This window comes from Acanthisitta chloris, unplaced genomic scaffold (genome assembly GCF_000695815.1).
Source record: "Acanthisitta chloris isolate BGI_N310 unplaced genomic scaffold, ASM69581v1 scaffold12280, whole genome shotgun sequence".
In the NCBI taxonomy this organism is placed as follows: domain Eukaryota; kingdom Metazoa; phylum Chordata; class Aves; order Passeriformes; family Acanthisittidae; genus Acanthisitta; species Acanthisitta chloris.
Window position 1 is genome coordinate 81,727 of NW_008652317.1, and position 24,930 is coordinate 106,656.

Here is a 24,930-nt window from a genome sequence, read left to right on the forward strand (position 1 = left end):
AATGCTTTAAAGTTTGTAGCTATGTGGCACTTCTGAAACGTCTTACTGTGTGGGTGATGGTTATTGATTTACCTTAAAAAACTCCACCACCTTTAAAAAGGTTGTTGTAGAATGAAAGTTACACAGTTTGAGTTAAAAATATGAAATTTGCCCAGGCTGAAATCTCCTTTTTTTTTTTGGTTACTTTTACTACTTTCCATTCATTGGTTAACATTGATGACTAATATGTGGAAAATTGAGAGATATTATTTAGAAGCAAGGCAGAAGATAATTTATTATTAATTGCCTTTTTTAGATCTTCTAAAACCATTCAATTATTTTTTTTAGTTTCACTTTTGTGATAGGCTGTAAATAAACAGATGGTCAAAGACATGAGTCCCCTAATGAGTATTTGTTAACTTAGTTGATGTAATTCTGAAAATTTGTGAAATTCTCCATGTAGTTCTAGATGCCCATTTTCTTCTAGAACTTGGAGTTGTAGGAACACTCTTGTTTCTCTTGACCACATGTTCTAACCAATTTTATTTATGAGATTTTGCTCTGTCAAAAACGAGAGAGGGGGAAAAACATGGGAAACAAAGGAGTCAGGTGCTGGAGTGTAGCTGACATTTTTACTGTAGTCAGGAGGCTGGTTTGAAAGATGTCTTTCACACAGAACACTCTGGAACTGAGGCCCAGTCCAGGGAAAATACATGTGGTCAGGCTTGCTGTACTCTTGAGTTTAGCTAAGCCATGACTGAGGAGGTATTGTTAACACAGAGCTCCCTTGGCAGAAGCTCTCTCACACTCAGCTGAGAGATGGAAAAAGAGAGAAGACACTGCAAACCAGGAGTAATACTGTGTTTTCTCAGTCCCAATTATGGTTTAGTATATGAAAGGTAGGTTATCATTAGCAGTCACCTGGTATATGTGAATAATTGGATGGTGCTTTGCGAAAATGTCATCCTTAATGAGTGTGAAATCATCAGAGAAAGCAGCAGTCAAAACTGTAGAGGTAGCACCCATGGGCATAAGAGAGGAGCAGACTGGAACAGCATGGGGGAAGGGAGGTTGAAGCCGTAAGACAAAAGAAGTTGTAAAATGTAAAAGTTAGAAGAAAGGAAGGTCAAGTTCATCTGGCATGATTCCACCATCAGGAGTCTGGTAGCATGTTCACAGATGTGAACTCTGGAGGACTGAGGTATTTAAGTGGTGTGACTACAGAAGATAATGAGGGTAGTAGAATCTCTATTGAAAAATTGTAATTAGATTGTACTAGTGTTAAAAAGAACAGTTGAGTGAAAACTCAACAAAATTGAAGATCCAATTAATAGCTTGAGCATTGAGATCAGTTGCATCAAGACCAAGGCTGGAGTGCAAAACTGATCTATGAGTGGAAAAGAATGTCAGCATTTCTCATTAAAAAAACCTGTTATTTTGTATCTTCTTTTTTTGTTCTACCCAAAAGTCTAAAATGATTAATTGTTGTTTTGGATATTCTATGCATGTGTAGATTCTGCTAACTTCTGGTTTTGGTAATAGGGGTCTAGCTTTATTCGCTGTATCAAACCTAATTTAAAGATGACAAATCACCATTTTGAAGGAGGACAGATCCTCTCTCAGCTTCAGTGTTCAGGTACTGTATCCCTCTGATAGATAACCATCTGTTTTTCACTTTGGGCATTATAGATTAACTTAAGTTTGAAATATATGAGATGAAGGCAGTATTTCCTTGCTTGAGCTGTTGTTTATGCCTTATGAACAGTTATTTAGATTCTTAGTAACTTCGCTCTCATTTTAGTCAATTGAACCCTAGAAATAATTCATCTCAACTGCCTTAAGGTCTCTTGTTTGCAAGAAGAGTTGATGTAATTTCCATTGACTGTTTTCCCATTTATTATAATGAGAGATGAACATGTAAGAAGCCATTTAGTGATATATTGGTACATAAATATAGATTTCCTGACCTGGAGCTGAATCCCATCATATCGTCTTGTCCACAGTGTTAATAGGGCATCAGTTCCACCTGGAACAGTAGAAATCTTTTAAATTACTGTGGCAGTTGAAGTCTTAGAAACTCCTGTGTGCATTTAGAGGCAGTCAATGTGAGCTGAGATACCTAATAATTGAAGCACACCTATTTTCTTTGATTTTATAGATACTATAATGAAGTTTAATCATATTGGTTTACCTTTTAAAAATTCCTTTATATCACTGTTCAACCCCAATTTGATTTGGGGTTGAACATCCATCACAGACACTTCAGCATAGTCTTTCCTGTTTCTTTGTACACAACAGATTGTGATTCCCCATCTTCATTATTCTTGAAATGCTAGATGCTTTCCAAATTTGCAGCTTTACTTTAGAGAATGAGTATTTGCAGCTTTGCTCATGCCCCACTGAACAGTGGAAGAAACTGCTTGCTTGGGAATTGGAATGCTGGTTTGTTGTTCTTCATAAGATGTTTGTTCAACAAAGCACTTCAATATATTTTTCCCTTTTCTGTGTTTTTGTCTTTTCAGTAGCTTTCAGTTGTTGTTTTGATAAGCTGACATACTTAACATGCCATGTTATCACCACAAAAACTCACCAACTTTTTAATTGCAATGTTTTACACTAGTCTTACAAACTCAGTTTTCTATTTATGCTTACTTGAGCAGCATGAATTGAAGCTTAACCTAGTAAGACAAAGCTATAACCACGTAATGTTGAAAAACCAAGATGTAATGCTGTAAAAACAAGGACAGTGTAAACAAATCACATCTCCACTGAAAGCAAATATGCAAAAGATTAAGTTTATAGTCAGCAACCACAAGTTAAGGGCTAACTTAAAAACATACATGCAGCCTCTGTTGATGGGGTTATGTAAAAACTGGCATGGCCTGTGCTGTCTGAAGTAATTTGAGTCTTTTTCTGGCTGTATCTGAACTTTACTGATTTCCTAGCTGCAGCCAAAATGTAGTAACAGTATTCAGGATGTTAAAGTTACATCTTAGCAGCTGATATCTCATGCTTCAAGTACACTAAATGTTCTAGAACTGCATATGTATTTGATGCTGCATCTGTACCACATCTCACAAATACCATTGACATGATGAGAATAACAGATTATTTGGCGGTTTGGTTTTTTTGTTGTTGGTTTGTATTTTGTTTTCTTTAATAATGAAAAGTTAAGTCTGCTGAAAAGGTAAAAAGTATTTAGAAGAAATATTAGAAAAAAATTCCTCTGCGTGACTGGGTGTTACTTAACTCTCAAATAGGGAGAAAATTGTGTGAGCTCTTCTCGTCTGTTCGGTATTGACTTTTTGTGACTGATCATATCATCAAAAAAATGTTAGAGGCTGGATCAAGTCCCAGCTGAACTTTGTGGTTTAGTCTCTGAACAATGTCTTTGAGGTTTATGTCATACACTCCTGGATAATCATAAAATTCACTGCTTTATTTGCATGTTAGTGATACCAGCTTTTGTGCATGTGTTTGTGTGAATTTAGGGATGGTGGCAGTTCTGGATTTGATGCAAGGTGGTTTTCCTTCACGAGCTTCATTTCATGAACTATATAATATGTACAAGAAATACTTGCCTGATAAATTGGCTCGGCTGGACCCAAGGCTCTTCTGCAAAGTAAGAAAGAAATGAATTCTCCTCTGTCTTCCAGGAGAAAACATGTGTTGTGAGGTTGTTTTTTTTGTGTTCTTTGAACTTTTTTGGGTGTTTTGAAGGAGGTGAAATATAACCCTTTCCAATTTTTGTGTTTCAGGCACTATTTAAAGCCTTGGGACTGAATGAAAATGATTACAAATTTGGGCTAACCAAGGTGTTTTTTAGACCTGGCAAGGTAATCTTTTTCTTGAAGTTCCTGAATGTGACTCTTAGAGTAATTTTGGCTCGAAGGGGACTTTGAAGGTGACATTACTCCACACATTGCTACAAGTGTGGCCAACCTAAATAAGAATGCTCAGGATTTTTGCAAATATTGTTCATTTTCTATGAGAAAAAAACCAATATTAGTATTGATACAATTGGTTTTATAGTCTTGTTGCTAATGTTGCAGTATTTCTATTGCAGTGTTTGTTTTCCCAGACTTATGTTGACTATTAAAAAGAGGGAGTCAGAGGAAAGCAAAAAATATTTCCTAGTAAAATCTATTTATTGCTGAAATCTTTCTGTGATTCCGAGCATTGCTGCTGCTATGCAGAGAAAGGAGATGAAGTAGGGAGCTGTAGTGCTTATAAAGGAAAATTATTGTAGTCCCAGAAGAATGTTCTTACCATCATAATTACTGAAAAGCACAAGTGCAGGATTTTCAGAAAAGGTTGCCTTCAGTGGGACTCTTATACAAAGGTTAAGTATTGGGAAGTGTTTTAGGGTTTATTTTTTTCCTCAGATAGAGAATTAGAGGTGTCTTGAAGTTGTGGAAGGTCAGAGTAAGTTTTCAGGATGTAGAAAAACTTTGTTAATAAATATTTTTAGTGATGAATAAAGAGTTGAATTATTCAAAATGCTAAGTGTTGCACATCAATAAAACAAGCTTCAGTAGTAATTTCTGTTATCATTAAACAATAAAGCAATGCCAGACATATCTGCTCACTTTAATTGATTGAAAGCTGATATAATGACATACAGTTTGCATAAAAAAAATTTTAACTCAGCATGATCTTATATAGTAATGTCTAAAACTCTGTTCTCCAAATGTGTAAAACTTTTTTTTTAATTATTCTTTAGTTTGCAGAGTTTGATCAGATAATGAAGTCCGATCCGGATCACTTAGCAGAGCTGGTTAAAAGAGTGAATCGTTGGCTTATCTGCAGTCGTTGGAAAAAAGTTCAGTGGTGTTCGCTCTCGGTGATTAAATGTAAGCATTTTATGCTTTATTACATCAAAATGTTTGTTAAAATTATAGCAAAGCAATTATTATCACCTTGAATTGAGGCCCAAGGACATGTAGAGCAGATGGTTACATACTGAAGTCCAAGTAATTGATTCCAAGCTTGGGGTGAGGTTTTTCCTTTTTTGTGTGTTAGACATGTATAGGGAAGGATATATAATACAACTTACAGCAGAGGTTTTACAAAGTGGAAATACAGCTCACCACCAATCTCCTGTGTCCAGTCTGTTTTGGTGCTTACTGAAGCCTGGGTAAACACTTGCACATAAATAACTAGCTCTAACAGGTCTTTCCAGGAAGAGACTTCTGCATCTGCAAGAAAGAGCAATAGTTCAGCTCTCAGCTGGCAATATGGAGTCATTTAGTTCTGGGAATTGCCTGCACAGAGGTTGTTATCTCCAGACAGAAACTTCATTTTGAAAGCACTGACATGAATTCCAGAGGAAACATCTCCACTCTGACAATTACTGTTCGTCAGCAAATGAGTCCTGTTGCTGTTGATATGCAGTTTCTAAGTGCTGGGCCTGCCCAGTTTATAAAATCATAGAATGGTTTGAGTCAGAAGGGACCTTAAGGAGCATCTGGTTCCAAACCCCTGCCATGGGCAGGGATATCTCCCACAAGACCAGATTGCTCCGGACCTCATTCAACCTGGCCTTAAATTTACTGTGCAGAGTAAGAATGAGGCGGTGTAGAATAGAGATAGGTGTTTGTGGTGTGACATAAAGGTGTCTGGGAGATGGGAAAAGGTCTGATGGAGAATATCAACAACCTGCAATAACATGGAGGGTGAAAAGTGCGCATCAAAATGGAGGAAAAAAAAGAAAGCATAAAAGCCTCCTGCCTGTGCACACACAGCTGTGCATTTGGGCCAGCACAGTCATGACTTCTATATCTGTCACTAATTTGGATATTAGTTGTTGCTGTTTATAGTGGGGCAAAGAGCATTTGTCAATTCTTATCATATAGGTTTCAGACATCAGAAATTGTTGCGCTAAAATCTTGGTAGTAGAATTAATGGCATAGAAATATATGACATTTAGTCTAATTTTCAGAAAGGCAGGACAGGAAGTCTGTCACTGTGTCCAAAAACTACAAACCCAGGGAAGTAATATTGATGTGCCTTACTTCTTTGTAGTGTTTTATGGGAAATTTGAATCTAATTTTATCCCCATAAAAAGCTGAAATAGTTGAGAAGTAGAGAGCATCTTGTGAGTGCCTAAGTCCAGTAGCTAAGTATCAGTGTGGTCACAAACCATGTGCTTGGCAGATGACTAAAGGCAGTGTGGATCCTTGGGCATCTTTGTTTCCTCTACCAGATCTATAAAAACTGCATTTATTGTTGAACTAGTCAGCACGCATGCTTGTGTCTTGATTCTGTTTAACTTGCCTCCTGGTCCCAAGCATTTGAGTCTTTAGGTGAAGACTGTATTAGAACAACAGCTAGAGGTTTTGTTTTGTGGGCTTTTTCTTCATTTCAGTATTGTAGAGAAATGCTCAGCAAAGTTGTGGCCAATTTATTAGCTCTAGCAGATATTGGCTACTTGATTACTTTACAGCACAGGACTTTAGACTTCAAGCTGAGAGTTTCCTGCTTGTTAGGCCCCGAAGCTTTTCACAAAGGTTACTGATGTCTGAATCTGGAGGTGGGGGAATGGTGAATGTATGTGAATGTGCATATGCTTCATCATTTCTCTTTGGTTTGGGTGGGAGCCTCTATGCCTGGTCCAAGATTGTGAATTCTGCTGTCCTCGGTGTCTTAAGTGTTGTGGTTCCAATATAGAACAAGCTCTCAAGCACATGTTGCCTACATACAGTTTTGGGCCGTCAAATGTGTGAGTAAGGTAGGAGTTGTGTTAAATTGTATAAAACATTGAGACTTGATATCTCCTCTGTGTTTACAGTGAAAAATAAGATAAAATACCGAGCCAGTGCCTGCATTAAAATACAAAAGACTATTCGTATGTGGCTTTGCAAGAGAAAGCACAAACCACGGTAAGAAGATATTCCTTGGCTGAAAAAAATAGGTTTAAAATAATATTTTCTTTAGACTGTAAAGAGGTTTACTATATTAAACTATTTAGTTACTATACTAACTAAATATATCTGAAGTCATAGAATGATGCGAAGTACAATTGAAGGAAATACTAAGAGGTTCTGTGTTGCTCTGCTCTTTCCCAAAGATGAAGAGACTAAATCTGAACCTTTCCTAAAAGATATTTGTTTAGCTCTTTGTTCATAAATCCTTCAGTGACAGCCTAGTTTTTAGAAATCCTTCATTAAGTCCCTCTAGATGAAATTTAAGCTCATTAATTTTTGGCCTTTACCCATTCACGCTTCCCTTTATAGCTCCCTTTCTTTTTTAGTTTAGAAATAATTGTGTGTTCTGTCTGTCTCCTCTTGAAATTAATTAATTCCATTAGCTGACTGCATGGAATACTGATGGAACAACCACTTTGGTCATTAAGCTCTGCTGACACCTTTATGTTCTTTGGTAGAGATCCAACTCTCTGTTCTTTAATAGTGAACTTCTTATAGACTGTGTTCTTTTACATCCTTTGATAGCTAATGTTTCATTTTGAACCTTGGCATTTCTGACCATTTTCCTTTATTTTTAAGCTGTTTGGTACTCATCTTTTAATGATTTGATTTAGTTTCTACTTTTTGTGTGTTGCTTTCATGAGTCCCAGTTCTGATTTCTGGTTAGGAAGATTGTCTGCAGAGCTGCAACTTCTATGTGTGGCCTTCAATAGTGGTTTTTAAAAAAATTCCAAGGTTTTTTTTTACTCTTCTTTTCCCCAGCCTTGTGTTTTCACTCCTGTGGGGTCTAATAACTGTATTCCCTGCTGTGCAGTTAAGTTTTATCTGTTTCAGTCCCATTATTGCTCTTTGAGTTAAGTGGCACTACTCAACCTTTATCCACTCCAGTCAAAATCATCTAGTGGATACTAACGATTTATTATTGGAGGGAAAAAAACTCCAACACCCCCACATTAAGTCTCAAAATAAAAATGCATTTTTCCATTTTGAGTTGCTGTCTGCTAATCAGTTTTAGGTACTGTTTGTAAAAGGCTCCGTTGCTTAGTTACTTGATGTGAGAATGTTTTAATTTCAAGAAAGAGGGTGAATTTTGTCTGAAGGCTTAACTTGTCTCCCCATGTACCTCTTTTACATGAGTGATTAGTGATAGTTCTAAAAATATCACCTTGCAAAAACATCTCAAGATACAAATAACTGTCTTCCCTTCACAGCATTGATGGCCTGATAAAAGTGCGTACGCTGAAGAAGAGACTTGATAAGTTTAATGAAGTAGTAAGCGCTCTGAAGGAGGGGAAAGCAGAGACAAGCAAGCAGGTCAAGGAGCTGGAGTGTTCTATTGATGCATCAATGACCAAAATTAAGGTATATGATAACAATGAGAGAAATCATTTCTTATTACTGGAATCTTTCAGAAACCTTATCTAAAGGAGAAGACAAATGTGTTTTAATTTCTTATTACTGGAATCTTTAAGAAACCCTATCTAAAGGAGAAGACAAATGTGTTTTTCTTAATAGAAAAAACACTTTAATGTAGTCTTAATTTTCAGTCACTGGGTAAATCCTGTTGAAAATTATTTGTGAATGTAACTGAAACTGGCTGCATATGTCTGGTCTGTAATATTAATATCTGTGTTTCAGAACTGGTACTGAAAATTGAAAGCAAAAATGCATGTTGATAATATCAGACAAGTGTTATTAATTTGTTTGTTACTTTCATTATTGGAATAATTACCAATGCTCTAACTTAATCAGGGCTGAAACGTACAAGCATATGTCACCCAGTAAAGATATTTATGTTCCTATTATGATGGCTTTTCAGACTTGGTGACAAAGAGAATTCAGCTTGCTGAATATGCTTCAGGGGCTACGGTTCTGTTTCTTTATCACAGAAGCAGAAAGGCAAAATGAAAGCACACTGGCATTTATTAATGTTAAAACAACTTGCTGTGCTGAATTCTTGTCTCATGCAATATTATAGCTTTCTTAGTGTGCAGTATTAAGATTTTTCTATTTAAAATCACAGTTGAAAAGATGGTAAAGTTAACCTGTCAACTTACAGTTCTCTTTTCTAATAAAAATCATATAATTTGATTCTCATCATGATAAACCCACAGGAAAGGTCAGCAAACACCCTGTTTTGCAGTTTTATAAGTATGATGTGAATTTTAAAATGAAATTAAATTTGGGCTGTCAGTAAGGTGTGAAAATATATGTAGAAAAGGCTATTAAGTATTTTCATCAGGAAAGGTCAGCAAACACCCCGTTTTGCAGTTTTATAAGTATGATGTAAATTTTAAAATGAAACTAAATTTGGGCTATCAATAAGGTGTGAAAACACATGTAGAAAAGGCTATTAAGTATTTTCAATCTGTATTTTGCTAATAATACCTTCTTTTTAAAATGTTAGTCATACCATGGCCCCATACTTTTTCTGACTGCTTGCTGAAGTAGTAAGATTAACTGCTCTATCCTAAGGCATAAAAGGCAGAGCTAATACTTTTTCTGACTGCTAGCTGAAGTAGTAAGATTAACTGTTCTATCCTAAGGCATAAAAGGCAGAGCTCTAAATAACCAGTATAGCAGACAAGAACACAACACAAAATGCACGCGGGTGGCCCTTAGTTTTCACTCTAGCATGGTAAGAATTAATTTCTGTGGCTTAAAACTGCAAGGTTTTAAAAATGAAGGCATGTTTTAAAGAGAAGTCATGTTTAATTTCAGTGATGAAATGGTGATGACTTTGTACAATTTTATCTTAGAGAGGAGAGTAATGGATCCCCAGGACTTTAGAATGAAAGGGAAGAATGTACTCAAGCTCCCCCACTGTGAAATGTATATATAATTTAATTATACTGCTCAGTGCTCTCAGTTCACTTGATATTTTTTCAACATACATTTTTCAAAAGCAAAGTACAGCAGAATTAACTTCTTTCTCATTATTTCTTTTTGCAGACTACTATAATGACTAGGGAACAGATACAGAAAGAATATGATGCTTTGCTTAAAAGCTCAGAGCAGCTTCTGGGTGCACTGCAAAAGAAGAAGCAGCAAGAGGAGGAAGCAGAAAGGCTACGACGCATCCAGGAGGAAATGGAAAAAGAAAGAAAGAGACGTGAAGAGGAAGACCAAAAACGAAAGAAGGATGAAGAGGAAAGACGTCTGTGAGTCTTGTATTGGAATAAGTTGCTGGTTGTAGAAAGAGAAGAATATAGGAAATGCTTTTTAATGAGGTCATCTTTTAATACTTAGAGAGTCACTTGGATGGGTATTCCTGGTGTGCTGTGTATTGTTGAAATATTTCCTTTCCCAGTGGTTTCTAAGGCAAGTGTCAGAATAGCATATGGATGAAATTACATGATGCAGCTGGAAATACAGATGACCTTGGAAAGTTTCTTGACTTTACATGTAGTGTCCTGTCATCAGGAGTGTACTGCCTTCTGGATTGCCATTCAGTTTTATGGAGGATACTTACCTATCTCTTGTTCACTTGCATCATAATGGTATGATTTCATTTCCTTCTCCTTTTTTGTAATAGGAAATCCGAGATTGAGGCAAAGAGAAAACAGGGAGAGGAAAAGAGGAAAAAACGAGAAGAGGAAGAAAAGCGTATTCAGGTTAATGTCTTATTTGTGTGTGACTTTTGGGGTTTGTTTTATTATTGTGGTGGCTGGTTTGGGGTTTTTTTGGTATTTATTTACTTATTTTTTAATCTTTTTTTGCAGTTTAGGTTCTTCATTTACTGTAATGGCTTCATTTTTATAAAACGTATGTCTTGGGGTCATTCACTCGTTCTGCTTTAGTAGTAAATCTGAGGCATCCCAAGACAGATCACCAATTTCTAGCTCACATGCAACTTCAGGGCTTCTGAGGAGAGATGCATTTGTTTTTAAAGGGTTTTAAAAGTTATTTTAAAGTTAAAAATACACAACACTGGAGAATCTTAGTTTAGCCTTTGAAGTTTTTGCAGATGTTCCATGTCAGGCAAGTTTGGTACTCTTACTAGAAGTCACATCTGGACTCAGATTGTGTCATGTACCTGTTTAACTGTAAACACTTTCAGAATATTGGTAATAATGAGAGGATACAAGACTGTCTCTGGGAGCCCTTTTGGCTGCATTCATGTGGAATAATCACATAGAGTTCAAATCCCTCTTTTTCACCCTCGTCCCTTGATTCCTAGCAATTCTTGCAGATTCCATAATGAGCTCTCACTCTGAGGTGTCCCTTGATTCCTGGCAATTCTTGCTGATTCCATAATGAGCTCTCACTCTGAGGTGTCTTTGGCCCCTATACCCTTTTTGTCCTCTTGTCTTGGAGATTACTTGGGTGACCTGGGATAACTGTTTCAAGAAAAATAGCTTTTGTGTCGTGGCAGTTGTAGCAAGTACAAGGCCATGGTCACCAGTTTTTTGTACACTTTTTTAAGCCCTCTCCATGATTAATCACAAGGAGAATTTTTCTCCTGTGCATTATCCCTGGCACTGCTTATCCTTCTTGCATCTGCATACTCTTTTCTATCACCTCACCCTCATCCTGGATAAACAAGTCAGTGGAACTAACAAATTAGCCTAATGTTGATACAAAGTGCATCTTTCCCTTGTTATCTGGTCTGTCACCTGTATCTGTGTAATAAGCACTACGAGTTTGCAGAAGTTAAAAAGTGTAAGCTGCTGTTTGGTTTGTCTCTAAATCTTTGTTTGGAGACCACTGCACATGTGCCTAGTGCTTTGTGAGAAATTCCTTGGATAAATTTGCATTCAGGGGCAGTTTAAATGGATTAACTTTGCCCACTGAGGAAGCAAGATGACCTGTTGCCAGAAGGTTAAAAAACTTGGTCTGCCAGCACTATGAACATCTCTGGGGATTGTCTTTATTAATGTTTCTTTGTTTCTGAGATATGGATAGCTGCAATGCAGAATGTAATATGCACTTTTATTTAGTAACACTGTGACTGGATACAAAGCAGATACGTAATCCAGTTGGGTGTTTCATTCTACCATATACAGTTAATTTCTTATTGTCTTTCCTCTTGGTGGTTGTTTCCTACAAGCTAATCTAAAATGGGATTTATAGGGTAAAGTCACTGGTGTAACTCCATGACCTTAGTGGTGCAACTTCACGATGATGAGTGGGAAGTGACTTTATCTCCCTTGTTGACTTTTGGGCACCAAGTAAGGCACTGCTAAAACTTGGTGTATATGGCTTTTGGAAGTATGAATTGGATGGTTCTGTTTTACTTGGTGTTAAGTAATGATGGTAGACTGGAACTGTAGTTTTGCTCTGCAGAGGCAGTATATCTGTGCTGCTTCTGCATTGCAGTAAGTCAGAATTCTGCCATTTGCTTAAATTTAAAGCCAGATCAGGTCCACAGAGGATTCCAGTGTCTGTCTTGTTCCCTTTTCAAAATGAACTATGGACCTACAGGCAAAACAATACCTATTGCAAAGTTCTGTAATGCCAAGTGCCAAGCATCTAGGGAGTACTGTGCTAGTACTATGGAGGAATAACCATAGTGCTCTATATCATGAGTTTTAATGATTCTAAAAAGTCTAGTTTTCTTAATAGCAAACAAAAAGCTTCATGTCATTTTTAAAATGCTTTAAAAAGTATTTAAAAATTACTTGGCACTTTCATTTCAAAAGGTAATAGACATATTAGACAATGGTTATTTGTTAAACTGTGTAAAAATTAAGATGCAATCTGTAGCTGTTTTGTTTCTCTAGGGGGAAACTGAATAATATTGCTTATGTATCATCTTGGGTTTGATTGAATAAGGTTAAAGGTGTGTTTTCATAAAACAGGCTGAAATTGAGGCTCAGCTAGCTAGAGAACGAGAAGAAGAAACCCAACACCAGGCAGTGCTTGAACAGGAACGTCGTGACCATGAACTTGCAATGAGAATTGCCCAGAGTGAGGCAGAACTCATCAGTGATGAGGCTCAGCTTGATTTAGGACTGCGCAGGTATGGGCTTAAGTAGTCACATTGCTCTCCCTCTCTGTTTACACAGAAGTTTTTTTCCTTCTTCCTATCCTGATCCCTTTGAGAAGACTATGCTCATGTTGGTTGGTCTGTAACTTTTGTGTTCATTAAATGGACCTTTCAAGGCAGTGTATTAGAATATTTTTCAAGCTAACTTGTGAAATTTGTTAGAAACAGATTGGTTTTGCTTATTCTTTCTCCATTTTGCATCTTGCTACATCAGCACTTTTGTAGGTGCTTGTGAATACAACTGAGGTTCTTTCTCTTTTTGAGTTCTGGCAAGGATAGCAACCAATTTAAATTCTGATTTTTATAACTTATTGAAAGTCAGGAATGGAATTTCTTCAGTGGTAAGTAGTAGTAAAAAACACCTTTTCAATAGTTCCAGTTACACAGTATGAATTTGTGTGTTTATTTTTATTTTTTTTAACAAGAAGCCCTCTTTGAATGCAGAAATAATAGTTATTTCTGTGTCCTGACTGATAAGATTTTAAAAGTGAAATAAATATATTTAACACAGATGGGTTTGAAAATTAAATGTTGTGTTAGTTTTGTATGAATTTTTGATGTGTCACAAGCAGTGCTTGACTTTTGGCATAGAGATCCACACTGCCTGTCTGCAGAGCAAGAACTCTTCATGTGTCAAAGGTGATGCCTTAGGAGCAACTCAGAAGATCCAGTAAAAATGGTACTTACTGGTCAAATTGCATAAAGGGACCTATGAACAAGACCACATAATCGATGACTTCAATTATGTACTAATTGAACTAGTACTGTTGAAAGAAGGAGTGCAAGAAAATTCCCCATGTTTCCATGGAATTTCAAGCTCCCAAATGTGTTCCCTTTGCTACCCCCTTTTTATCCAGATGTATACTTTCGTTTTTAATATCTGTACTCCTACATGAGATAGGTGGGTAGTTTTTTTAAAAATGTACAATACTGATTTTGAGACACTTCCACTAAAATAGTTGTGGCTTTGCCTTCAGTTATACAGCAGCTGTCATATTGTCTCTGAAAAGACTGCTGTGCTCAGCTGGATGTTCATAGACAGAATTCTGGAGATTTTTGTGCTTTCCCAGTTTGGATTTTGGTGCAATATTTTGAAACCAGCCACAAAATCACTCCAGTGTTGCAACCTGGCAGAGTTCTCTTAATTATGAAAGTAGGGAGGCAATAGGCAGGAAGGGCCCAGAGAATTCCATAAGTTTTCTGTCAGTGAAGCTCTAATCTCCATAGTGTTTCCTACTGCTCATGGGTGACTTTGGTATTTGCCTTTCTTCTGTAATCCCAGAATGGATGATGAACTAACCATCATCATAACTATTTATGACTTGCAGTTTCTCTCTGCTGTGTAGCTAATGGTAGGAGACTGAAGACTATTTTTTCTGAATTATTGAAAAGTGCTGAATGGTCTGAACAACTTAGCATAGCAATGTAATTCCTTTCTTGAGCAAGTTAGTACATAAATCTAGAAAAAAGTAATAGATTTTCTGCTTACATGAGATTTCTTTTTATCTCATTAGCTATTTTTTCCTCCTCTTTCTACAGGCTGCTTCAAATAGTTTTAAGCATGTCCAAAATTCAGATAGAATGTTTTTAATTTCATCCTTGATTTTATTTTTTGTTTGTTTGTTTAAAACCAAACAAAAGCATTCCCCAGACCCCACTATCTTCTAGTGAGATCAAAGAATAGATTTTCACATAACTGCAGGAATTGGCTTAAAGTTAGAAACTATGGGAATTCCCTGAGATGAAAGCTATTTATTGGTTTGAACAAAATATGTAATTTAATAAGTCTCAAATTGGCCATATGATACACTAAAACACTGATTTTGTATATATGTATTTATATTTTCTTTTAAATTTTGCTGTAGTAAGATAATGTATATATTACTTCATACTGAATTCATGCAGTATACTGGTTCTACTGGTTTCATGCTTACACATTAGTATGAACTAAAGGGTATTTTTCATTGTGTGCTCCTACCTGTGGACTGAAAAGAGTAAGAAGAAGGTGATTTTATATGCTCATTTTTAAGGAATGTGTGATACTTGTGTGTCATATTTGAAAATGAATAGAAAAAGTAACCTCTACTTTATTATTTTCTCCTTGATACCTTACCACATTCACCATTAGCTTTGATAGATATTTTAAGGTACATAAGTATTAGCAGTTCCTTTGAAAAATACATTCTATTTCTGTCTAAGAAGAAAAGTTGTTTGTTCTGGCAGTAGATCAGCATTTTTATTCGTACTGATTCTGTGAGGAATATGTTGGACCTCCTCTAGCTTCATCCAATTTTATTATTCATCCACAGTTTTAAAGGATGTGTAATAAGGGATTTACTGCATCTAGGGGTAAATTAACGGCAGTACTTTGCACTTAAGTAAAAAGATTAGTTGAATAATAGATAACTGCTTTCAATAGGTGGTGGAGTCACCATCCCTGGAAGAGTTTAAGGGGTATCTGGATCTGATGCTGGAGGATATGGTTTAGAGGTTACAGCAGAGTGGCAGGTGAACAGTTGGACTTGATTTTAGAAGTCTCCTCCAACCTTGATGATTCTATGATTCTGTTCTATGAACAGTGTTTTTAATTTATGTGGCTCATTGAAACATATAGTATAGCATCTAGCACCAAAAGAAGCTATTCTCAGGGAAGGTGTTGTGTTCTGTGTTGACTCAGGGTCTTTTCACAGCTTGCATGAAGAAGCATCTGTCCTGTTCCCAGAGTAGCCTCATGAGGATTGCTGTTATTTCTTGTGATATGCTTATCCAAGCATAAAATTAATCAGTAGCATATCTCAAGGTCTTTGATTTTGAAAGATGGAATGTGGGAGAAAAGGTGGGAGAAGTTTGCATTTGTATGTTTTTTCCAAATTAGAATTTAAGTCAGGATTGAATGAGAAAGGTGGGAAAAAAATGTCTCTATAGGCCTATTTCTCAGTTAGAGAAAAAAAGTTCATAAGAAAATAGATAAATTGTGAGAGAGCAGGAAATACTATGCCCCACCTTATTCCACTTCAGATTATTAGAAAGTTAACTAGGAAATAGTCTGTCTAACATAAATATCTTCTATTTGCAGAGCCAATGGAAGAAAGCCACAAATGACTGCGTATGGCATTTTTTTTCCATTTGAATGCTCTAATAGAAAAAAACACCCACCACTAATTAATTCAGAGGAAACTGATAGTCCTCTTATATACTAATACCCCATAATAATCTTTATTAGTGTACAACCATAACCTCTAAATCAGTTTGTAATACCTTATATTCACTGCTTTTATTACATCTAATAAACACTTTAATGATCTAATATACCTAATAATATCTATTTCAAGGTGATTATATAATTACTGTGAAGTTTTTCACATTTCATTCGTTTTTCACTGCCCTGTGTGATTTATTGCTCTTTACACAGAGTCCTGATTCAGTACTTACATAAATATATATATGCATATATATATTGATGTGTGAATGGAAATTATTGGCAAAAAGCAGCCATTTTGCACTTAATTTAACTTCAGCTTGATTGGCAAGAGACTTTCACAGTTATAAAGGCTGTTTTTACATCAATATATTTGGTTTATGCTCATTTATCAATTTTCTTATAGGGAACAAATGGCCACAGAAATGTCAGAAATATTGTCTAGGTAGGTGAGAAGACAATACCAAATGACTCAATCACTTTATAAAAAGAAACTGCACATGAAATGGGTTGGATTATTATGGAAATAAAAATGATGGAATCTGGGGTTTTTTTGGTTGATAAGCAGACAAGTAACTTCCTTTTTCAGATAAACTTCCTTTATCAACACCTTTTTTCAGCAGTTATTTTTCTGCTATGTCAATTGTTTATATGAAAAAAAGAATAATAGTTCATGTACCCTGGTGTTTTGAGTAATTTTGTTAATGTCATTCACCTTTCTTCTCTTTTCACCTCTGTGATAATAGAAAACTAGGTTCCACATCTTTTGAAGGTGAATTTCTACAGATTCAGCACAGATTTAGTGAAGTTATTTAATGTTAACGTAACTGTTGGTGCTATTAGTAAGAAAATGTTCTAACTATAGTTCCCTTCAAATAAAAGCAGTTTTGAAAATTACCATGTTAAGAGCATATTAAAACCCCTCTCAAGGCATCTAAACAAAATCCCCTTCTGAGATTTTTTGAATGCTAATGCAAGATTTTATGCACAGTGCAGAAGGAAAGGAGAACAATTCTCCTGGAACAGCCTCATACCAGTTCATGTTAGAATGCTAATCTCTGTTCAAAGAAATTGCTATAGGGTCCTCCATATCAGTGGGTAGTTCGAAAGTGTTTTGGGAAATCTGAGGACAGAAATGATCTTTGACATTCGTTTTTGAAGCTTACATAAGAAGCAAAATTATTTAGAATTTTGAAAGTGAATTAGTTGTCAAACAAGCTACTATCCAGTGTATAGATAGTCTGAAGATGATGAGTCTCACATGAGTTTTCTAGTTGTAGCATTGACAATTGGGAATGCAGCTAATAACTAAATCTGTTTCTTGTGGTGTTACTTTAAGAATAAGAATAAGCCACGTGGTGGGTAATTAAGTTGACAGTTGACAGTTCAAATGACAGTGGTCAATTTTTAATGTGCAAAAAAATTACAAAGCTTTAGGGTAAAATCTGAGGCTCTGTGTTTTGTTTGGGTTCAAAATGCAGTACTTAATTCGTGCTTGTTGAACTAAATTTTTCTCACTTTTCAAACACTGGAAATTTTTGATTTGAGACTGATTATTTTTAAAGTCTGAAAATACTGTTTATCATATGTAACTGTCAGATTAAGTAGTGAAGACTGATTGTCAAGATTCTTCTTACTGCTAGACTACTATGCTAAAAGTCATGTAGAAAACAAAAGAGTGATCTGCAGAGTGCAGAGTAGTACTGTAATAGAAGGACTAAGCCATTCAATTGGATTAGCATTCTTAGAGATTACTTGTTTAACCAGAGATTGTAGAGCCTAGTTCTGCTGCTCTAAATTATGGAGCAAACCCTTAGAGTGGTGGGTAGTGTTGCTAAATAAGGAAAATCCATGGGATTTGTCAAATTAGGTTGAAGAAGGTTAGACACCAGGCAGCGGAAATTATTTAGCAGCAATCCTTTAATGTCCTATGGGTTTGCCAATAATAACAAAATATTAAAATGTGTATTTTGAAGGAGAATGTCTGTCCAATCCAATGATTTGGTTTACATTTAGAAGTAGTGCTAAGTTAATTTTTTATGCCAGAATTCTCACATACTATAACTGGAAGCTGTGTGTTGACTCAAATTAGTAGCATGAATAGGCATTATTAAGATGATGCTGCAATAAAGAGTAATATTCTGTAGTTTTAATTACATTGATGAGACAGTTTAGTTGTTATTAAGAACAACATTGGTTAAACAGATTGTTTTATTCAGTGACATTTAAATTGCATTTGTTATCTCTGCTTATATGTGCTAAAGAATTTTTCAGGTCATAAGAGTTATTTATACCCTATTCACTAAAAATGGAAAATAAACATCAACCTTCATAGTATCATATGAGACCTTTATGGAAAATAAATATTAAAATAATATTCATTGGATTATACCTACTGTAATTACGTACCAGTCCCACAAAGATATTACTGTGCAAACAGATCTTCAAATGAGAAGACTGTGTTTCTGCTGGTTTTTCTCTCTTGTGAACTTTTGGTATGACATATTGCATCAAGAATTTTGCTACCCTGCCAAACATCTAGTTTCTTCTGAACAAATCCTCTCAGATCCCAAAAGATAATTCAACTTGATTTATGTTCCTAGTCATGACTGTTTGTGCAGGTTGATAAAATCATATGTCTGTTGATGAATTCCTTAGTGTTGTAAAAGTATGTTGATTGTCACTGAGTGTTGGAGTGTTTTGATCTTTTTATATGCAAATAATCCATGGGAAGTTTGCTATTCCTAAGGGATGAATATTTGCTATTCCTAAGGAGGAAACCTTGCACATGCTCTTAACGTTGGTGGAGGTTTTAGTAGTAATTTCTCACTTGCATTTTCTGTTGACCTTCTTGCGTAATACCTACATGATGAATACTTTTTGACTTTGGCAAAAGTGTAATTTGAGAGAAGAAACTAAAATAATTCTGTATTAATTGTATAGGGGCTGTCTGAGAACAGCAATATTTATTCAGGGGTTTTAGGGAAGATATGAACCTACAATGAATTTTACCAAGGTAAAAAAAACACTCAGAGGAAAGGCTGACCAGTATAAAAAGACTAATCCAAACCCTGAGAGTTTTTTCAAAGACATGGAATATTTTCTCAAGTTTTAGTACAAGAATTTTGTCCTAATTTTACACAGTAGAGGAAATACCTTTTCTTCCTTCTCCTTTTTCTAGTTCAGAAATATTTTTCCTTGCCTGTTTTTCAAATGGAACTAAAAATGCCTATGGCCACTCTTTGTTGTCTGTTTTCTGCATCTTGACTAGCACTAAGAAAAATGTACATCAGCATAGAATGAGATACACATAAATAGAGTATTTGTCTTTTCATACATAAGCTGTTAGTGACAATTCCTTTTAATCTCTAGACAACCAATCAGATTAGGATATGATTTTGGACATAAAAGATGCATTCATGTTCTCTTAATAGTTTGAACATCTTGAAAATAATGTGGTATTTTGTCTTTGAATTCGGCCTCTCTGCTACTGATTTTCATTGTAATAGGCATGATGCAGTGTTGCTAATGGGATCTGCTCTTGGTCTTATAACAATTCCTGTTTAATACTTGAAAAATTACTTTTTTTTTTTTTATTTTTTTTTTACATAATCATAGGGGTCCTGCAGTGCAAGCCACCAAAGCTGCTGCTGGTAATAAGAAGCATGATCTCAGTAAGTGGAAATATGCAGAGCTTCGTGATACAATCAATACCTCCTGTGGTAAGTGGTGGTTTTTTTTCTGATTTGAAGAGGAGTCAAGTTGTAGTTATGTGAAAGGTGATAGTTTCTTCCTTTAACAAAGATATAAAGTTTATTCAGGTAGAGATGATTAACAAACTAATTTTAAAATGTTTTAGTAGCCTCAAAAGAACAGTAAATTGAGATATTTCCATATTAAGGAAATAATTTCCTTTGTTACCGCTTGTAGTGATTACATATTTATGATGTTAAACTGCTTGGGCCATAAGATACATGTTACCATTTCTTAATTAAGTTGTCTCAGTTTTATGTATTTCCACAATGGGAATAATAGTTATTATGTTTTGCCTAGAATTTGCATGTTCTAAGAAATTTTTTGCTATCTCTTCTTGCTGACAGCAGATCACAAAGAAAACAAATATGTCATTTAAAACACAGCATGCAATATTTTTTGGTTTGGATACTCAGATTATTCTTTAGTTTTCAAAATGTGCAACTTCTTTTGGGAAGTCAACAGTTGGTGCATTAATTGCTTTCCCACCAATTTTGTGAAGATAGAAATGGAGAAGAATAATTCCTTTATTAGATACTGTTTCTTCCTGTTTCTGATTAAAAGCAGTTAGTTAATTTCTGATGTAAGACCACTCAGAAATCCTTGCTGGATGTAGAAATTGGAAACAAACCCATTCTCTTTGGCTGTTTTTACGTATGCAATATTAGAGCAATGTTTTCAGCTGAATAGGTGCTGCAGTAATATGTGTTGTCCATCCCTAGTGAAGCCAGTTTGGATACTCTTAGATGACTGATGAAAAACCCTTGGATCATTCAGTCTCTTAGTATAATGAAATTCAGCAAAATGAAAATACATAAGTATAAAAAGAACCTAGATCTGAGCTGTCAAATTGCCAGTTTTCTTTTTTTCAGTTATAGAAAAATTTCAGGGGTAAAATTTTATCTGTTTTTGTACTGCCAGTTATAGAAAAATTTCAGTGGTAAAATTTTATCTGTTTTTGTACTGCTTGGCTTGTGATGATGTCAACAGGCAAATGGAGTGAAGTAAAAGTTTTATTTGGACCATTTCACTGCTCCAAATCTCCCAGTTCAACAGCTACTTTGGGGACTGGCTTAACTCTTTTAAAAGAGAAAAAGATAGAGAGCACTCCAAGGACTTTCTGGGCCATAAAACACAGGCCCTGTGTTGCAGGGAATGAAGGTTTATTATATTAAATGGTAGTGTATTAGTGGTACAGCTTGATCTCAAATTATATACCTATCAATATAGATCATTTTCATAAATAATTTTTCTGATTTTTCTAACTCTTCCCTTCCCTCTTCTTTTTTGTGATAGATATTGAACTGTTGGCAGCTTGCAGAGAAGAGTTCCACCGAAGGCTAAAGGTGTATCATGCTTGGAAATCCAAGAATAAGAAACGCAATGCAGAAACAGAACAACGTGCTCCCAAATCAGTCACAGACTATGGTGAGGAGAGAGAGTTTTGTGTTATAAGAATTCTGGTGACAATATTCTGAATAAAGCATCTCTAGAATGGATTTTGGGTTTGCTAGGTTGAAGGAAATTCCTAGGGTTTTTAAGAATATTTCTATGTTCATTTTAGGTAAATATTTTGAAAAGTTTGAAACAGGCAAATAGTTTGCAGAAATTAAAATACTTTTAGTAGACACAGGTACCAGTACTGAATAGCTCTCCCTAAACCCTTTTTTCGTAATAATTCACATCTCTTAAAAATAGTTCTTGATTTAATGTTGCATTTGCTGGCATTTTTGATCAATGTTCATTGTTGTCCTATTTTAATTTTGTAATATATAGCTATATAGACATAGATGTAGATGCTTTTAAAAAGTGCTAATAATTTTGTCCTTTACATGACTGAAAGCCTTACATACGTCAGGCTACATTCTCTTTTTAAAAATTATATGAATGCTGATAATGCAGTTTTTGCTTACAGGGTGGCAGATTTTGTGTAGTCTCTGCTTTCTTATTAGACCTTCCTTCTACTGATTTCACAGATGGGTGTTTATTGTCAAAGCAATGCACTAATGAGAATAAGTCACTGCCTTTCACATTCAGCAAGAAAGTATAGAAGTTACCATGTTTAATACTGCCAGGGTGAAAATTTGATACACAGTTTCTGGAGTGATATTTGCACAGTGGATTGTTGCTCTTTTCCCACCATCCCACCCCAAAAGTCAGTGATTGTCTGTTATAAAAGGAATCTCAGAAATTAACAGAGGAAAGGGGAGATGGAGAGAAGGTGCTCTCCCCAGAGTCCCATTAGGCTGAGATTAGAAGGTTGTCCTGGGACATGAAGGATAATGGGAATACAGATGCCCTATTTACTCTCAGTCTATATAGAAAGGTGTCTCATTCCCTTTGATTAATTTACTGTGTTATGCATTGGATGAGCATTACCTGAGAATTTGAGGTTTTCAGGGAACTTTGCAACAGATATATGGCAGGTAAAATCAGGACCCCATGAGAAGATATTATCAAGGAATGGGTCCTTGTGGGTTTAAGCACTTAAGAAAGCTCATGACTTAAATGGCTGGAAAAGGCATTTGAAGCATTTCTGCAAAGTGGCAAATTGCTTTCAATTTGAGCTCACAAGTTCTCTCTAGAGCTGAATGGATAAAATACATATTCATGCACAGTATTGCTGATTGGAAGTATCAAAGAGCAGATCTTTAGCTTAAGCACACAAAGCTTGGAATATTTGTGTTCTCATCACATTTATTTAGACATTTCCACCACTCTTTTCACTGTTTTTCATTGCATTTGTTTTACTTGTCTTGAAATATGGCATCCTATTTCTGAAGAAAAAAACATTACAGTACCGAAAAAAATTGATAGTGACCTTTAGAGACTCTTGTTAACGTCAGAATAGTTCTTCCTATTGCAAATAATTACACTACATGGGAATTTCACCTCTGTGTGTTATAGTGATCTGAGAAGGTAGTAAGAAGTAATTCTGATTTCACAGAATCATGGAATCAGTTAGGTTGGAAGGGACCACAATGGGTGATCTGGTCTAACCTCCCTATTCAAGCAGTGCCATCCTAAAGCACACAGCTCAGGATTGTGTCTGGATGGTTCTACAATATGTCCAGTGAGGGAGAATCCATGACCTGTCTGGACAATCTGTTCCAGTGCTCAGTGACTTGGACAATAAAGAAGTTCTTCCTCACATTCAGGTGGAACTTCCTGTGCATCAGTTTTTGCCCATTGCCTCTTGTTTTATTGGTTTTCACAGCTGAGAAGAGCCTGATCCATCATCTTGGCACTTCTCATTCATATACTTGAATACATTAATGAGGTCCCTCTCAGTTGTCTCTTCTTGAAATTGAACAGCCCCAAATCCCTTAGCCTTTTCCTCAAACATTCATATAATACATTAATGAGGTCCCTCTCAGTTGTCTCTTCTTGAAATTGAACAGCCCCAAATCCCTTAGCCTTTTCCTCAAAAGTGAAGTGCTCCAGTCCCTTCATCATCTTCGTTGCCCTAGTTCTTTAATCATCTTCATTGCCCTTCTTAGGTGTTTAAGCTAAAAGTCTTTCAGGTGTCAATGGATATGTGCTTCAAATGATGTAGTTTATTCTTTCCATCTCTTCATTGATGTCATATAATTGTACAAGTATCCTTTAATTGAATTCATACATTCAGTATAGAATCCTAAACAGAGGTTTCTATATTATTATTGAAATAGGCAGGTTTGGTATTAACTGAGGTCTGGAAAACTTTTTGTAGCAGCAATGTCAAAAATGAAAAATACTACATTAATTAACTAGCAGATTTGTCACAGCAATTTGAGTTTAGCATGTATACAACAGAGGCTTTGTAACAGGCATTGCAAATTATTGGAGTAATAATTTCAAGAATAAACCCTGATGAAAGCAGAAGTAGAAAATTAATAGAAATACTTAGCATCTGTGTTTACTTTATACCTAGAATTCCCATTTGTCTATCATCAATAACGGTGAAAAATGTTGAGGTAATGAAACTATAACTTACAAAGGATCAGCACTTTCACGTTGTGTTCAACATGTAATATTTGTTCACAGATTTTGCACCATTTATGAGCAACTCAAGTAAGTGAGGAGATGGTTACTTCAGCTAACTTTGAAGAATAGGAACACTTGAGAGCTCTATACTAACATCAATCAATCCAGTGTTTTGCTACACCTGTACACAATTTCTATTTTGCAATTTGGCAGTGTTTTTCAGCTGAAGGCAATTATACATTATTCTAGTAATTTACAAATGCACCTGTCTTCATTAAATCCTACCCATCTGAGCAGTCATGGGAAGGGAGAATGAAATAACCTTTTTATGTAGGTTATTTGAAGGTATAATCTCATTATTTTTTTCCACACCTCCCACAAATAGCATGGTTATTCTAACATTTTTTTACTCTCTGCACATGGCTTTTTGTTGTAGCAAAACTCTGGAATCAATTAAATATAACAGCTATTTTGCTAGCACACAAACTAACATTCAGGTGATGGTTTCTTCTGAATAAAGTGCTACAGTTCCATAGCACTGAAAAGAGTAGAGGCTATGTTGGCTGCTTAGCATCCTGTCATCCAGATTTGCTCTTGAATTTAGGTATGCTTAGGGGTAGAAATGAGCCTTAGCAATTACCATTGCAGTGTAAAAAGGTTTGTGATAATACCGAAGCACTGCACTGCTGGGATAGATGTTCAGACAACTTGTAGAAAGTAGAACTAATTTCTTATAAACTGTGTCTCCCTGAAAGGTATGTGCTTTGTCAGAGTTGATGTATCAAAGTAGCATTCACCTATTAAAATCTGGGGTTTTTTCTTCTCTTTGTTTATGCAGACATGGGAAAAAAAGGAATATGATATGTATAACACATGGATTTTTTTTTAAGGTTCTGCTCTTCAGGTTAAGAAAAACTGGTTTTGCTTGAATCTAAGTAGGAGAAATTTGACAGTGCAATTGCTAGTCTATATTAGTCTTGTTCATAACTGTAAAAATAGATTATTAAAAGTGATTGTTGTTTTCCATGATATTAAATTTTAGCTCAAAAAGTATCTTTGCTGCTTAATAGGCAACAAACAAAAGTAGAATTCACTTTGTTACTCCCTTTCTGCTGAAC

General features: G+C 35.5%; 1 protein-coding gene across 3 annotated transcripts in view; it reads left to right on the forward strand.

Moving 5' to 3' along the window:
- The window catches only part of MYO6 (myosin VI), a 77,476-nt gene that overhangs the window by 49,024 nt on the left and 3,522 nt on the right, over window positions 1–24,930 (forward strand). Inside the window, exons 19-32 of one of the 3 annotated variants that reach the window (XM_009076943.1) lie at window positions 1,522–1,615; window positions 3,471–3,601; window positions 3,738–3,815; window positions 4,703–4,832; window positions 6,770–6,860; window positions 8,117–8,267; window positions 9,858–10,066; window positions 10,441–10,519; window positions 12,707–12,867; window positions 15,971–16,000; window positions 16,500–16,538; window positions 19,712–19,815; window positions 21,143–21,274; window positions 23,873–23,899. In XM_009076943.1, the coding sequence (XP_009075191.1) occupies window positions 1,522–1,615; window positions 3,471–3,601; window positions 3,738–3,815; window positions 4,703–4,832; window positions 6,770–6,860; window positions 8,117–8,267; window positions 9,858–10,066; window positions 10,441–10,519; window positions 12,707–12,867; window positions 15,971–16,000; window positions 16,500–16,538; window positions 19,712–19,815; window positions 21,143–21,274; window positions 23,873–23,899 (1,456 nt within the window). The remainder of the gene's footprint in view (window positions 1–1,521; window positions 1,616–3,470; window positions 3,602–3,737; window positions 3,816–4,702; window positions 4,833–6,769; window positions 6,861–8,116; window positions 8,268–9,857; window positions 10,067–10,440; window positions 10,520–12,706; window positions 12,868–15,970; window positions 16,001–16,499; window positions 16,539–19,711; window positions 19,816–21,142; window positions 21,275–23,872; window positions 23,900–24,930) is intronic. The other 2 variants (XM_009076950.1, XM_009076958.1) reach the window with 2 other exon arrangements.